At 36.2% G+C, this 15,635-nt stretch overlaps 1 protein-coding gene across 1 annotated transcript in view; it reads right to left on the minus strand.

Moving 5' to 3' along the window:
• Positions 1 to 15,635, minus strand: part of AGPS (alkylglycerone phosphate synthase) — a 219,465-nt gene that overhangs the window by 45,753 nt on the left and 158,077 nt on the right. Inside the window, exons 14-15 of the mRNA XM_007938213.2 lie at positions 14,543 to 14,655; positions 4,955 to 5,024 (exon numbers count right to left, since the gene is read on the minus strand). Of these exons, the coding sequence (XP_007936404.1) occupies positions 4,955 to 5,024; positions 14,543 to 14,655 (183 nt within the window). The remainder of the gene's footprint in view (positions 1 to 4,954; positions 5,025 to 14,542; positions 14,656 to 15,635) is intronic.

The raw sequence follows: 15,635 nt of genomic DNA on the forward strand, positions 1-15,635 counted from the left end.
TGCCTCACTTTGCAGAGAGGATAGAATAGATGGGACATCTGGATGCACCTCTGCTGCTGCTGTTGTTAGGTGCTACTGAGTCAGATCTGACTCACAGCAACCCTAAATACAACAGAACGAAACATTGCCCATACATGAGCCATCCTCACAATCCTCGCTATACTTGAGACCATTTGTTGCAGCCACTGTGTCAATCCATCTTGTTCAGGGTCTTCCCCTTTTTCTCTGACCCTCCACTTAACCAAGCATATTTTTCTCCAGGAACAGTCTTTTCTGACAACATCATCAAAGTAGGGGAGACAAAGTCTGGCCATTCTCACTTCCAAGGTGTATTCTGGCTGCACTTCTTCCAGGACAGATCTGTTCATTCTTCTGGCAGTCCATGGTACTTCTAGTATTCTTCACCAGCACCACAACTCAAAAGCATCAACTCTTCTTCAGTCTTGCTGACTCATCGTCCAGCTTTCATATACATATGAAGCGACGGAAAATATCATGGCTTGGGTCAGGTGCACCTTAATTTTCAGAGACATCTTTGTTCTTCAGTACTTTAAAGAGGTTTTTTGCAGCAGATTTGCCCACTGCAATATGACATCTGACTTCCTAACTGCTACTTCCATGTATATTAATTGTGGATCCAAGTAATATGAAATCTTTGACAACTTCAATCTTTTCTTCATGTGATGCTGCTTATTGGTTCAGTTGTGAGGATTTTCATTTTCTTTATGTTGAGGTGTAATCCATACTGCAGACTGTAGACTTTAGTCTTCATCAGTAAGTACTTCAAGTCATCTTCACTTTCAGCAGGCAGGGTTGTGTTGTCTGCATATCACAGGTTATTAATGAGTCTTCCTCCAATCCTGATGTCATGTTCTTCATAGAGTCCAGTTTCTTGCATTATTTGCTCAGCATGAACACTGAATAAGTATGATGAAAGATACAACCCTGACACACACCCTTCCTGGTTTTAAACCATGTGTATGTCTTTGTTCTCTTTGAACGACAGCATCCTGGTCTATGTATAGGTTCCTCAGGAGGACAATCAAGTGTTCTGGAATTCCCATTCTTCTCAATGTCATCCATAACTTGTTATGATCCACACAGTTGAATGCCTTTGCATAGTCAATAAAACACAAGTAAACATCTTTCCGGTATACTTTACTTTCAGCCAAGATCCATCTGACATCAGCAATTATATCCCTCATTCCACATCCTCTTCTGAATCCAGCTTTACATTTCTGGAAGTTCTCTGTCAGCAGACTGCTGCAATCAATTTTTAATTATTTTCAGCAACATTTTACTTGTGTGTGATATTCATAATATTGCTCGATAATTTCCACATTCTGTTGGATCACCTTTCTTTGGAATGGGTACAAATATGGATCTCTTTGAGTCAGTTGACCAGATAGCTGTCTTCCAAATTACTTTGCACAGACGAGTAAGTGTCTATAGGGTGGCAATCATTTATTGAAACATCTCAATGGGTATTCTCCATCAGTTGGAGCCTTGTTTTTCACCAATTCCTTGAACATAGCTTCAACTTCTTCCTTCAGTACCATTGGTTTTTGATCATATGCTACCTCCTGAAATAGTTGAACATCAACCAATTCTTTTTTGTACAGTGACTGTGTATTCCTTCCATCTTCTTTTGATGCTTCCTGTATCATTCAATATTTTGCCTATAGGCTCTTTCAATGTTGCAACTCGAGGCTTGAATTTTTTCTTCAGTCCTTTCAGCTTGAGAAATGCTGAGCATGTTCTTCCCTTTTGGTTTTCTAATTTCAGCTCTTTGCATATTTCATTATAATAATTGACTTTGTCTTCTCAAGCTGCTCTTTCAAATCTTCTGTTCAGCTCTTTTATCTTGTCATTTCTTCCATTTGCTTTAGCTACTCTCCATTCAAGAGCAAGCTTCAGAGTCTTTTCTGACTTCCATGTTGATCTTTCTTCCTTTCCTGTCTTTTTAATGACCTTTTGTTTTCCTTGTATATGATGTTCTTGATGTCATCCCACAATTTGTCTGGTTTTCGGTCACTGGTGTTCAACATGTCGAATTTATTCTTCAGATGGTCTCTAAGTTCAGGTGGCATATAATCAAGGTCATATTTTGACTCTCATGGATTTGTTTTAATTCCCTTCAGCTTCAGCTTGAACTTCCATATGAGCAATTGATGGTAAGGTCTGTTCCACAGTCAGCTCCTGGACTTGTTTTGGCTGAAGATATCGAGCTTCTCCATTGCCTCTTCCCACAGATGTAGTCCATTTGATTCCTGTGTATTCCTTCTGGAGAGGTCCATGTGTATAACTGCTGCTTATGTTGTTGAAAAAAGGCATTTGCAATGAATAAGCCATTGGTCTTCAAAATTCTATCATGTGATGTCTAGTGTCATTTCTATCACCAAGGCCATATTTTCCAACTACCGGTGATTCTTCTTTGTTTCCAACTTTTGCATTCCAATCACCAGTAATAATCAATACATCTTGACACATGTTTGGTCAATTTCAGACTGCAGACATTGGTTAAAAATCTTCCAATTCCTCATCTTGGCTTTAGTGGCTGATGCATAAATTTGATAACAGCAGTATTAACTGGTCTTCCTTGGAGATGTATGAATATGATCCTATCATTGACAGCATGCTACTTCAGGACAGATCTTGAAACATTCTTTGTGACGATGAATGTGATGCCATTCCTCTTCAATTTGTCATTCCTGGCATAGTAGATCGTATGGCTAATTTAAAATGGCCCAAACCAGTCCATTTCAGCTCATTAAGTCCCAGGATATCGACCTTTATTCATTCCATTTCATTTTTGACAACTGTGTACATTCCATGTTCTGGTTAATCAATGTTTGCAGCTGTTTCTTCCTATTTTAAGTCATCCCACATCGGCAAATGGAGGTCCTGAAACTTAATTCCATCCATATCATTAAGGTTGAATCTACTTTCAGGAGGCAGCTGTCCTCCAGTCATATTTTGAGTGCTTTCTGACCTAAGGGGCTCTTCTTCTGGCACTATATCGGACAATGTTTCAGGGCTATTCATAAAGTTTTCCAGTAATATATTAGACAGGGTTTCATTGCTATTCATAAGGTTTTCACTGGCAAATTCTTTGAGAAGTGGATGGCCCCTTCCCTCCTTTGAGTCTTAGTCTGGAAGCTCGCCTGATATCTGTCCACCATGGGTGACCCTGCTGGTACTTGAAATACTGGTGGCATAGCCTCCAGCCTTACAGCAACATGCAAGCCACCACAGTATGACAAACTGACAGATGAGCGGTGGCACCTCTGCTAGGAACATATATTTCATAGCATACCAAATATGATAGGTATATTACAAGTAACTTATAATACTTAATTTCTTTACCTAGAGTACAATTCTGTTTTAATATCAAAACTGAAAGAACAATTCACCACCACAGAACTAAATTTTTGAGAGAAAACTTCATAAGGTAGAAAAATCAATACATGATACAAGTTTTGACTTCCAGTAAAACGAATCACTTTAACTCCATCACTAGTTGACAGGAAAAATCCCCAACTTACTGACCTATAATGTATGTTTTTCTCTTATTAAAAAAACATTTTGTTGGTGACAATGCTATTATACATTAGGAAAGTAAGGAATCAAGGCCAAATAACTGATTTAAAAAACAAAACAAAACACTCTATTTTGCCTTTCACTAAGTTTTAGATCATTAAGTACTAACTATTAATTGGAACCTTGTTAATCAAGAAATTTACTCCAAACTGTATCTATGCTGTATTTGTTACAGTTCTATTTTACTTTCTACAATTCTGAATTTAGTGCTATGGGAAAATAGTCAATACCTTGAGAAAAAGTGCCCAACAAACAAGCATGAAGAGAACCTAATGCAATGACAGTCTATCTAGGTAGATGTGATCTATAAATTGCATGAACCTTATTTTCAGATCTAAAATTATGTATTATCTTTCATGATCTGCATCTCCCTTAATCATAATTTCTACACACAGTGCACAGGCAATAATCGTACTTTTTAAAATCTGCATTATGATGGCGATGAAGGAGGATGTCATATATGCTTCAATTCAGTGCAATTCAAAATCTGTATTTGAGCTATAATTACATTATTTTTATAATGAAAACACATTATCTCAGCTTTCATACAGAGGTGAAAACAAGGCCTTATGTATTTCTTTCAAAACAATTTCCAAGTGAAAAATTAGAAAATTTAGTATTTGGGAAAGTCAAATTGTCTATAGAATATCTGAGAAATTGTTTTTAAACTAAGATCCTTCAAATTACTTAAGAAGCAAAATTAAAAATAAATGAATAAAAGTAACCTTAGTAACAGAAAAAAATTAAGACACTTGAGTTTGTTACAGCCCAAGTAGAAAAATAAAACAATCTTTCAAAAGAACAATTTCATATCAATAAATTCAAGAAACTCAAGGTTAACGATGACTGGAGAATAGCATCTTACAAATAGTAAGAAATAGTAAATGTACAATTAGAAAAATGTGTGATGCTTATACATATGCAAATTATTTCTTTAATTCTACATTGTAATCATCACCCATGAACCAATAACTGCTAGCAAATATCAATTTTTAAAGAAAGATGTATGTACTTTTAAAACTGATGATGTGGACAAGAGAAGGATATTGCTATATAAGACAGCTTGATTCTAATCAAGTAATGCTAGAAATGGCAAGCTAACCTTCTAACAGAGAATGGCTTTATTTTTTTTCAAAAGCAGAAGATGCACTAAATCGCCTTTTAAGTTCCCCAAAAGCATATATGGAAGGTTTAAATAGGCTTCTGAAGATTTACAGCTAATCACATAAAATGATATGCTAAATTATAATATCTTAAAAATTAAGGGAAAAAAAGAGGACAATTTTATTTGCTCAGTATAGGAAAAAGTATTATTTGTAACATAAATTATGGAGACAGGAGAAATAAAACTTACTCGAATATATGCAATGACATAGGTCAGCAAGTAACCTCTCTGTCCATTATCTTCTCCAACAGCAAATCCACTGTAATTAAAGAATAAACAATTAATATATTTCAAATGAACTATTAAAAGATACAGAATACTAATCCAATTGAAGTAACTCCTTCAAGTAACTCAAGTAACTCCTTAATAGATCAATGTACCCTATGTTGCATCTCATTATTATCTAAATATATGAAAGCTGTCAAGAGGATAAGCTTGAATAATAAAAATCTAAAAATACTTGTAATATTTTATTTTACTCATTAATTTCAAACTTTTATCCACCAAACTAATAAAATAGACACATTTAAATTTCAACTACTTCTATTTATATTTTCAAAAGAGCAGAGAAAGGATGAATGATGAGGAACAGCTTAAATAACCTGCAAAAACCATAACTAGATACTTAAAATTTGATCTTATCTATATATAAAAAAAATACAATGACTGACTAGGAATTCCCAAATACCAGGAAGTTTCTTGAATATTGGGCACATAGTATTTGGAGTGTTAAATAGATGTTTATTTAATAGAACTTACGGTTTAAATGGTAGACAAAAGATACTTACACAGAAATAAAGTTTACAAAGCACATACATGTAGATAATTGCAGGACTAACAGGTAAGGTCTTACTGCTATAACTATATAAACTATTCATCCATTCATTTCTATTTGAAAGTAGTTTTATACATTGTTGTTGTTGTTATGTGCCGTGGAGTCGGACCCGACTCATAGCAACCCCTCCTCGGGCTTCCGAGGCAGTATCACTACGGAAGTAGATTGCCCCATCTTCCTTCTGAGGAGTGGCTAGTATGTTTGAACCACCAGCCTTCTGGTTAGCAGGCAAGTGCCTTAGGCACTAAGCTACCAGAGCTCCTAGTTTTATACATAGAAATTATATTTGGCGATCTAGTTAGAATTAATCCCATATGGCATATCATTTAGCCAAAGTAGTCTCTCTGGTTCCTTACTTTAAAATACTACGACTGAAAAATGCATTGACCCATGTCACTTTAGTTTTGTGTATTTCACGGTACATAAATTGTATTTCAATAAAATGCATTTAACAAAAGACTATGACTGAAAATGGCTTTCTACTACCTTTAGTAAAGAATTTTTAATTATGCCTTTTTCCGTCAACAGGCAGAAATTAACTTTTAACTAGTCTCAGTCAATAAAATAAAACTTACCCTAACTCTCAAAGTAGCCACAAAAGACCTTTCCATACAACTAGATTAAAAGAAAAATATACTTTCTTGTACTTTTTGTCATATTTGATGATTAGGTTTTAAGCCTCTTCTCAGTGTCCCAAGTGTATCTCTTTGGTCTCACTTAATATGCTGAGTCATTAACCCTGGGTATCATTTAAGACTCAGTCTTTGAAACTGTTACATGAACTTTTTCTGGATGAATCATTTCTCTTATGTTTTTCATTAACACCTTATAGTTAAATCCCTTTCTTCTCCTGAAGTTTTGTTGTATTGGGTAACTAAATAATACAATGTAATTGTCCTCTTGTTGTATACAAATACTGTAAGGTAACTTCAGGCTAAGATCTATTAGCTAAAATCAGAATTTCCTGACTTACTATTACAGCTGGATATACACAAATTACAGTCATCCAGAAAGAGTGGTAAAGACTTGACAGGAACAACACTAGTCTAGAACTGTTTGGGGGACAGGGTACAAGGAAATGAAAAGAGCCGTCTGTATTACTAAATTATTAATGAGCAAAGAAGACAGAACTTAGGTTAAGCGACGGAAAGTGAAAACTAAGAAGAGACAGAACACAATTCTGAGTTCGGGAGAAGGGCAGAAAACCAAATAAAGTTCTAAAACGAAAAGAAAATAGATGAACAACAGAGCAGGTAGATACGAAACAGTCAGATTTTGAATTCAAGAGATTAAAAACACGACTGATTTAGAAAACAGAAACAGTTCATCCTGGGCCTAGTAGTAAAAGGAAAAAAGACTTAAGATTAGAAAAAGGTACAAGAGATCTGTCCTGGGAATCTCTAGGAAGAAGCATGCCAAGTATGTATTTGGAAAGAAGTAATAAGTAAGAATACTGAGTAGGCCTGTCTGTCTTATGCCAGGATAAGACAAAGTTCTATTTTCCACTTCCTAGATAGCTAACGTATCATCTATCTATCCATCTATTTAATAATTTTTCCTTAACCTTCTTCTAGTATCTGGCAGGGTGAAATAAGGATCTGTTCTACTTTGGGATCCAGGATGCCAAACCACATAGACACAAGCATTCTCTTATCAAAAGGGGAAAAAAGAGGATGCTCATTCTAAGGTTATAAACTCCAAAAGAGAAGAAAGGCAATGAATCATACATTTCCCTGCAAATTTGGTGATTTGGAATTTCTCTTTTCATAGCCAGAATGTTCCTAAAAAGTGAGAAGGGCTAGACTTAGTCTCTCGTACCATGGTGATGTTATCATGAGGGATCAGTCCCTGGAGAAGGAAATCATGTTTGGTAAAGTAGAGGGTCAGTGAAAAAGGGGAAGACCCCAACATGGGGGACTGACACAGAGGCTGCAACAATGGGCTGCAGCATGGCAATGGCTGTGAGGACGGTGCAGGACCTGGCAGTGTTGTGTGCAGGGCCACCGTAAGTGGAAACCAACTCAACAGCACCTAACAGCAATAACAACGTAACATTCAAAACTGTCTATCTTCAGCCAGAGGAGCTCTGGTAGGACAGTGGTTAAGGCACTTGACTGCTAACCAGAAGGCTGGTGGTTCAAACCCACCAGCCACTCCTCGGAAGAAAGGTTGGGCAATCTACTTCCGTAGTGATACCATCTCAGAAACCAAAGGAGGGGCTGCTATGAGTCGGGGCCAACTCCACGGCACATAACAACAACAACAACATTCTCAGCCAGAATTACCTTAAGAATCAATTTGTAAATAACCAAAATCAAACTCATTGCCGTTGAGTTGCATCTGACTCATAGTGACCCCTTCTTGGGTTTCCAAGGTGGTATCACTACAGAAGTAGATTGCCCACTCTTCCTTCCGAGGAGTGGCTGGTGGGTTTGAACTGTCAGCCTTCTGGTTAGCAGTCAGGGCTTAAAAATTAAAGCCTTCTAACTTGCCATTTTTGCAGCTACTTAAAAAAATTATGTAGCTTCATACTGCTTTATCTTAGAGCAGCAATATCCAACCCATACTTCCTATTCTCCAAATTTCAAACAACAATTAACAAGGTCCTTAAAGAAATTTAAAGTTGCTGCATGAGGAAGAACTGGAAAATCTAATGAAAGAGGAAGGCAAGACAATCACTGCATATAAAGGGCCATCTGGTGAATCTAATCATTCTCACGTTAAAAGTACATTAAACACTTAAGCACACATTTTAAAAATAACAATAACATATTACCTTAAGTTCTCTGGCAAATGTCAGTACATCTGTCATGACTGCTGACAGATACTGTTTATTCTGCTCAGCCCTTAACAAAGTTAAAATATATACCATCAAATATGGATAAATTATCTAAGTTAACTAATGCTGCTGTAACAGAAATACCACATGTGGATGGCTTCAACAAATAGAAATTTATTTTCTCACAGTTAGGAGGCTAAGTGTCCGAATTCAGGGTCCTGACCCTAGGGGAAGCCTTTCTCTCTCTGTTGGCTCTGGAGGAAGGTCCTTGTCTCTTCTGAGCTTCTGCTCCTGGGCAATCTTCACGTGCCTTGGTATCAATCTCTGCTTGCTTCTCTAGCTTGTTTAATCCAAGGCTTTAAACCAGTTCATTGCACTTCAACCCCTTTCCTGAGAATTTGCATTGGCCCCCCAGATATACTGACTCAGAATCTATATTTTAGTAAGATTCTCAGGTGATTCTTATAAATCCCCAGGTGATTCTTACGTATACATGGCAGCCCTACCCTCACCTCCGTACATCTTAATGGTGGCCCTACCCTCCAGAACTAAGTTGGCAAAGATCTAACTCTTTGAAACCCTAGGGGGCTGTGGCCCCACCCTTTAACATCCAGGAGACCATGACTCTGCCCTTTGAAACCAAGAAAGCCCTGCTTCCCACGTTCCTTTCAACAGTTCTTCTGATCTCCAATCTGCTTCAGGGATGGTCCTTTCCTTTTCTTGGAGGACAGCAGATGTAGCTCCTTTGGCCTATTTTCTGCCTATAGAATTCCAATAGGCAGACAGTGTTCTTTCCTTTCATTCTTCGTCTATCCTTTTCAGACTAAGAGGATGGGTTTTCTGCTGTGGTAGTTGGTTAGAGCCATCAGTCACTGGCTTAATCTCTTTAACAAAAGATCGTGTAGCCACATACTTGCTGAAAATTCTAGGACACGTGTCCTTAGTTTCTACAACAGAATTTTCCAAATTTTTTAAGTTTTGTTTTCATTTCATATAGTTCATTTTTAAGTCCATCTTGAGTTTCACTATAAGCAGCAAGAAGAAACCATGTGGCCCCTTTAAGATCTTGCTTAGTAATTTTACCAGCCAGGTATCATCTATTATAAGTTATACCTTCCACCAAACATTTTAACAAAATTCAGATTTTTTGCCACCACATAAAAAGCATCACCCTTCATCCACTGTCCAATCACACGTTCATTATTTTCTTTTAACGCCTCACCAGAAGCATATTTAGTATTCACATTTCTAACAACATTCTGCTGCCACTGCCATATTTATTCTCTAAGATGACAGAGACTTTCTCTATAGCTGTCCTCAATTCCTACTGAGCCCTCACCAAAACCGCCTTTGATGCCAGTAATTGTACAGTCTCTTCAAGGCAATCTAGGATTTTACTATTGTTGTTGTTGTTGTTGTTATGTGCCGTCGAGTCGGCCCCAACTCATAGCGACCCCTCCTTGGGTTTCCGAGGCAGTATCACTACGGAAGTAGGATTGCCCAACCTTCCTTCCGAGGAGTGGCTGGTGGGTTTGAACCGCCAGGATTTTACTATTAGGTACCTGAAAACTCTTCTAAGTCTAACCATTACCCCATTCCAAACCTGCTTCCAATAGCAAGAAGCTCTCATGGTGTAGAGTGCCTGAGGCATGTGACTGCTAACCAGAAGGCTGGTGGAACCCACCAGCCACTCCATACAAGGAAGACTGGACAATCTACTGCAAAGATTTGCCACCTCGGAAACCCAAAAGGGGGTCACTATGAGTTAGAATTGACTTGATGGCAGTGAGTTTGGCTTTTGGTTTTATTAGAATAGTATCCTATTCCCGGTGCCATATTCTGTCTTGGTTTTCTAGTGCTTCTATAACAGAAATATTACAAGTAGATGGCTTTAACAAATAGAAATTTATTTTCTCATAGTTTAGGAGGCTAGAAGTTTGAATTTAAGGTGCTTCCTATGGAAGCAATCTACTTCTGTAGTGATACTGTCTTGGAAACCCGAGGAGGGGTTGTTATGAGTTGGATCCGACTTGATGGTAGCAAGTTTTTTTGTTTGTTTGTTTAGTTCTAAGGGAAAGCTTTCTCTCTCTGAAGGCTTTGGAGGAAGGTCCCTGTCTCTTCTGAGCTTCTGCTCCTGGGCAATCTTCATGTGGCTTGGCATCTAAATTACCCCAGCTCTGTTTAATACCCTTTATATCTCAAAAGAGGTTAACTCAAGAAGTACTAATCCTGCCTCACTAACATAACAAAGAAAATCCATTCCCAAATGGGATTATAACCACATGCCTAGAGGTTAGGATTTACAACACACATTTTTTTTAAAAGCTCTTTAACACTTTATTTATTTTTGATTGTGCTTTGGGTGCAAATTTACAAGGCAAACTTGTTTTACATCCAATAGTTCATGTACATCTGATTTCACGGCTCTGATTACTGACCCCAACCATAAAAAAACTGTCTTCCCCTCTCCTGCCTGTGACCACCTCCTCCCTGTGCCCTTCTTATCTATACATTCCTGTATGTCCAGCTTTTGCTCTATGTGAATGCTACCCCTCTGGTGTCTCATGGCTGATTAAACCAAGGGGTGCATCTCCCTAGAATAGGTGGGTGCATCATCTTGGGGAAGATACTCTGCACGTAGGTCTTTCTACTGCTGGACGGAGAGCCAATCCATGTGAGTCCATTTCTAGACCCGAAGGATAACCCAGGGCCATAGTCTTGGGGGTTCTACCAGTCTCTTTCTGACCAGTAATTCTGGTCATTTTTGTACAAAACACATTTTTGGAGGACACATTTCTATCCAAAATACTATCAAAGTGTGATTATTCAATATTTGGCTGCTAAGTTCTGTTGGGTCTTATATGTTCAAAGGTATTTAAGAGTTTTGGAGTGTTAAACGTAAGGCAGAAGAATGGCTAGGAAATACACAAAAATATTCAAAACTGTTAAGAGTATGTCATCAAGGATAATCAATTTAAAACAAATGAGGGAGTGGACAAAGAGGATAAAATGAAACAAACAGCAAGCAAAGGATAGATTAATAATGCCATAATGCAAAGGAAAATACATGAGCTAAACTAACTTGGAAAACTTTAGCAGAAAAAAAGTTGGTGGTGCTTTCCTCTGCTCTGTTACACAGAAGAAATGACTGAATAACTAGGGTTGTCAGTTGGGCATCTTAAGTAGGAAAAATATCCCTGAATCTTTCAGTGAATACAGCAAACAATCAGTGCCTAGAGAAAACTGGGAGAATCAGATTTCTGCTAGCAAAACGTAAGAAGTTATTTCCAAGTATCAAAAAATTAAGACAGCCTTAAGTCAATTTTAAGTCAGCAGTCTTGGTTGTTTAAAACAGATTTCTACATCTCTATTTAGATAAGCCAGGATGAAAGTACATTAAGAAATTAGTTATAACTAAGAAGTAGCAAATAATAACAGTAAAAAAGTGAGATGCCAAACTGGGCATAAATTTCTACCACTTTACTTCACTACAATCTATTTTTATTGGATAAATCTAATACACAGAATAAACAAAATCACTAGAATTAAATCAATAGGTCAGGAATTTAAGTATCAATATCTGAAGAAACTTGGACCCCACATCTTAAGGAAGATTTACTTCCATTTCTAAGTTCTAAATGGATGATGTTATGTGAGAAAAACACAACTAGCATTACGTGGAAAAGAGTTTGTGAACAGTTGGCTGCCGAAATGAAATAAAACTGTTAAAATGGTTCTGACAAATACCTATAGATTAAAATATGCTATTTAAAGAGTAGCATACTAAATAGGCATAAATGAAGTACAATAAAGATGTCAGGGGGAAAAGTATTCAATTTCATTAATTCATTCAATAAATATTTAATAAGCATCTAGTATGTGCCAGGGCGTCAGTGGTGATACCTATAAAAAATTACGTGTGAGGTGGTATAAGCAGGTGTTTTGTCATTCCCTATTCCACTCTAGCAGGAAATGTGTCACTACCAAATAGTACTGACTTGCTAGCTAATCTGAACTGTAATTATAAATATAGATCCTATAAAGTAGAATCCCTGAGTGTGCGTTGTGGAGGGAGGGAAGAGGAACAAAGTGGAACTAACCAATTTAACCTTATATAATTCACATATGATTCAAATATTACAATATAACTTTGTAGAATTCCAGTAAAATTTTCATATTCCATTTCCCTACAAATTCCATCTGGAAAAATGTGAAACGTCAAACATGTTACTATATAAGGAAACATTTATTTTTAAAAGTTTCAGTCTCTGACATTTAAGGCTATTGTTGTCAGCTGGTGTTTAGTCAGCCTCTGACTCATGGTGACCCCATGAGCTATGGGACTGGTCCAATGGGATCCATAGGGTTTTCAGTGGCTGTTTTCTCATAAGTAGATCACCCATCCTATTTTAGTCTGGAAGCTCCACTGAAGCCTGTTCAGTATCGTAACAACAAAGCAACTATCCACTAACAGACGGTGGTGGCTTCTCATGAAGTACATTGGCTGAGAATTGAATCTGGTCTTCTACGTGAAAGGTGAGAATTCTGCCACTGAAACACCAAACTCAAACCACAAACCAAACTCTGTCATCAAGTCAATTCCAACTCATAGTGACTCCCACTGGGTTTCCAAGGCTGTAAATCTTTATAGAAGCAGACTACCTCATCTTTCTTCCACAGAACACATGGTGGCTTAGAACCATCGACTTTCTGGTTAGCAGCCCAATGCCTTAACCACTACACTATCAAAGCTCCTTGTTGAAATACCATTGCCCCATAATTAAGGCTAGAATAGATACTAAAGATTTTAATTTAATTCTCTTAAATCTTCCAAATATAAGCTGCTTTAAGAAAAAATGTATTTTATTCAAATTATATATGTATTCCACATAACTTAGAAACTAGAAAGTAGATACATACACAGGGCTAAAATCATTTCAGGGAAGGTGAACCTGTACATTAAAAAAATTCAAACAAAAATAAGAACGCCTGAAAGCCATGCTATTTGGTCATAAAATGAATTTTTGTAAGTTACTTTTAGTTAACTGAATCAAAACATCAGTAATCCTCAAAAAAGAAACTGTGGGAGGAGAAAAAGTAAAATTGTTGCTGTTGTTAATGAACTGCATTTTTTACTAAAATAATTTAAATTCCACTTGGTAATTTCAGAAAAGGGTAAAAATAAAAGTGAGGAATTAATTTGTAATACTGAAGAAGAGTACAAAAATGAACTAAAATTAAGCCCAAGATTAGACTCTTTCTCCCCTATACAAACACTGTACTTTATTAACTCAGAAACTCTAGAAATAAACTCAGAAAATTCAAGAAATAAAGGGCAGAACACTATACATAGGAGAAAAATACATAAAAGTGGGGCATTCTAGGACACATGGCTCCAAATTAAGTGTTTGTTCTTGTAAAAAATAGCCAAAAACAAAAGGAATAAAAATAAGTATTTATAAAGATGCTTTAGAACTCAGTACAAGCATAATGTGTATGTACATTTTAAGCTTTGAAATAAAAAGGGAAGGAATGGTATCTGGAAAATTGTTAGTTTATATTCTGGAAAAGAAAGGAAAAAATGTAGTCCTGATAAATGACATTTTCACTGTAGTTCTCATCGATCAGTCTTATAATCCATCAAGCCGACAGACAGAAACCACCCTATCATTATTCAGTTGGTTATAGATGTGAAATGTTTTCTGTTCCTTTATACCCACATAAAACAATAAGTGACAGGGGTGGAGTATAGATAATTTATCAAATACCTCAGATTAAACACAATTTCCTTTTGAAAACATAGTTAGATAGCATGCTTTATTCATACACTATTATCACTAAATAGTAACATGGCTGTGAATTTTTTTCCCTATTTCATTACAGCATCAAAAACAAAACAAAACAAAAAACACAAATATTATAAAAGTAACAGTAATACAAAAATGTAGGAAAAATGCAATAAAGATATTTAATGTATCACATACATGACTAGTGAAGAAAGAAATAACTTCTTAAAAATTTAGAAGTAAACAAATACAATATTTAGAATTTGGCATTAGTATATGACCACAAATTTTATACTAAAAAAGATATATTAATGCTGATTAGAGATATGAAAATTTTAGCTTAAATTTATATTGGCATTATGAATTTAAAACCATACCCAAATTTTGCAGCAATGTCATACACTTGCTTTTCATGTTGAAGAACCTTCTCACGGTCCCCCTCAAACAGTAATGTAGCTACACTTAGCTGATTCGGATCAAATCCTTTAAACTATAAAAAAATAAAACTTCATTATTAGGTAAGTAAATCAAAACACATTGCTCTTTCATTCTTCTGATCTGGATCAAACACAGCACCTCCTTAAAACTGAGTTTTGTATGTCAATACAAACCTTTACATGTCAATCGACAAGAATGCTTAACGAACCCACTCAAGTCATTACAATATAACAAAACTATAAGAACTATAATGTAATAATCAAATAAAAACTACAAAACTGGGAAAATGTAATAAAGTTTGCTAGACATAGGAGAAAAAAAAGGTAATAACCAACAGTGTCCTTACATATCAACTACTTATTAAACATCAGATTTCAAAGGAGATTGTATGCATCACATTAAAATATAAAACATCTAAGCATAATTTGCATTAGGAAAATATGTCTGGAAAATGATGAAAAAGACTTATCTTCCTGAATGGATAAGCTAAGTACTATAAACCTGACAATTCTTGCCCAAATTAATATATGAGTTTACTCCAATTCCAATAAAACTCCACTGAATTTTCCAAAATGATGAAGAGTTTCTAAAATTCTTCTAAAAAAATAAGCAGATAGGTGATGGCAGTAACACAAATTCTGAAAAACAAGAGGGAGAACTAGACCTACAACAATTAAACCCATTTAATCTTTTAAGAACAGAAGCTCATTAAAAAGAATTAGATAAATTAAAGTAGGGTCTATTTTGTGGAAAAGTATATAAAAAGATGTCTTAGGCGTGGAAATCAATGTAGAGGAGGAAGGACTGGTTCATTCAATGATGTTGTCATAACTGGTTAGCAATTCGGGAAGAGGGGAATGTGAAGAATAATTTACATATTTAGTTCATGTCATAAAATAGAAATAAATTCAAATAGTAATATTGTTGTTGTTGTTGTTATGTGCCGTCGAGTCGGACCTGACTCATAGCGACCCCTCCTTGGGTTTCCGAGGCAGTATCACTACGGAAGTAGGATTGCCCAACCTTCCTTCC

This window comes from Orycteropus afer, unplaced genomic scaffold (genome assembly GCF_000298275.1).
Source record: "Orycteropus afer afer isolate SDZICR_OR568_19922 unplaced genomic scaffold, OryAfe1.0 scaffold00001, whole genome shotgun sequence".
In the NCBI taxonomy this organism is placed as follows: domain Eukaryota; kingdom Metazoa; phylum Chordata; class Mammalia; order Tubulidentata; family Orycteropodidae; genus Orycteropus; species Orycteropus afer.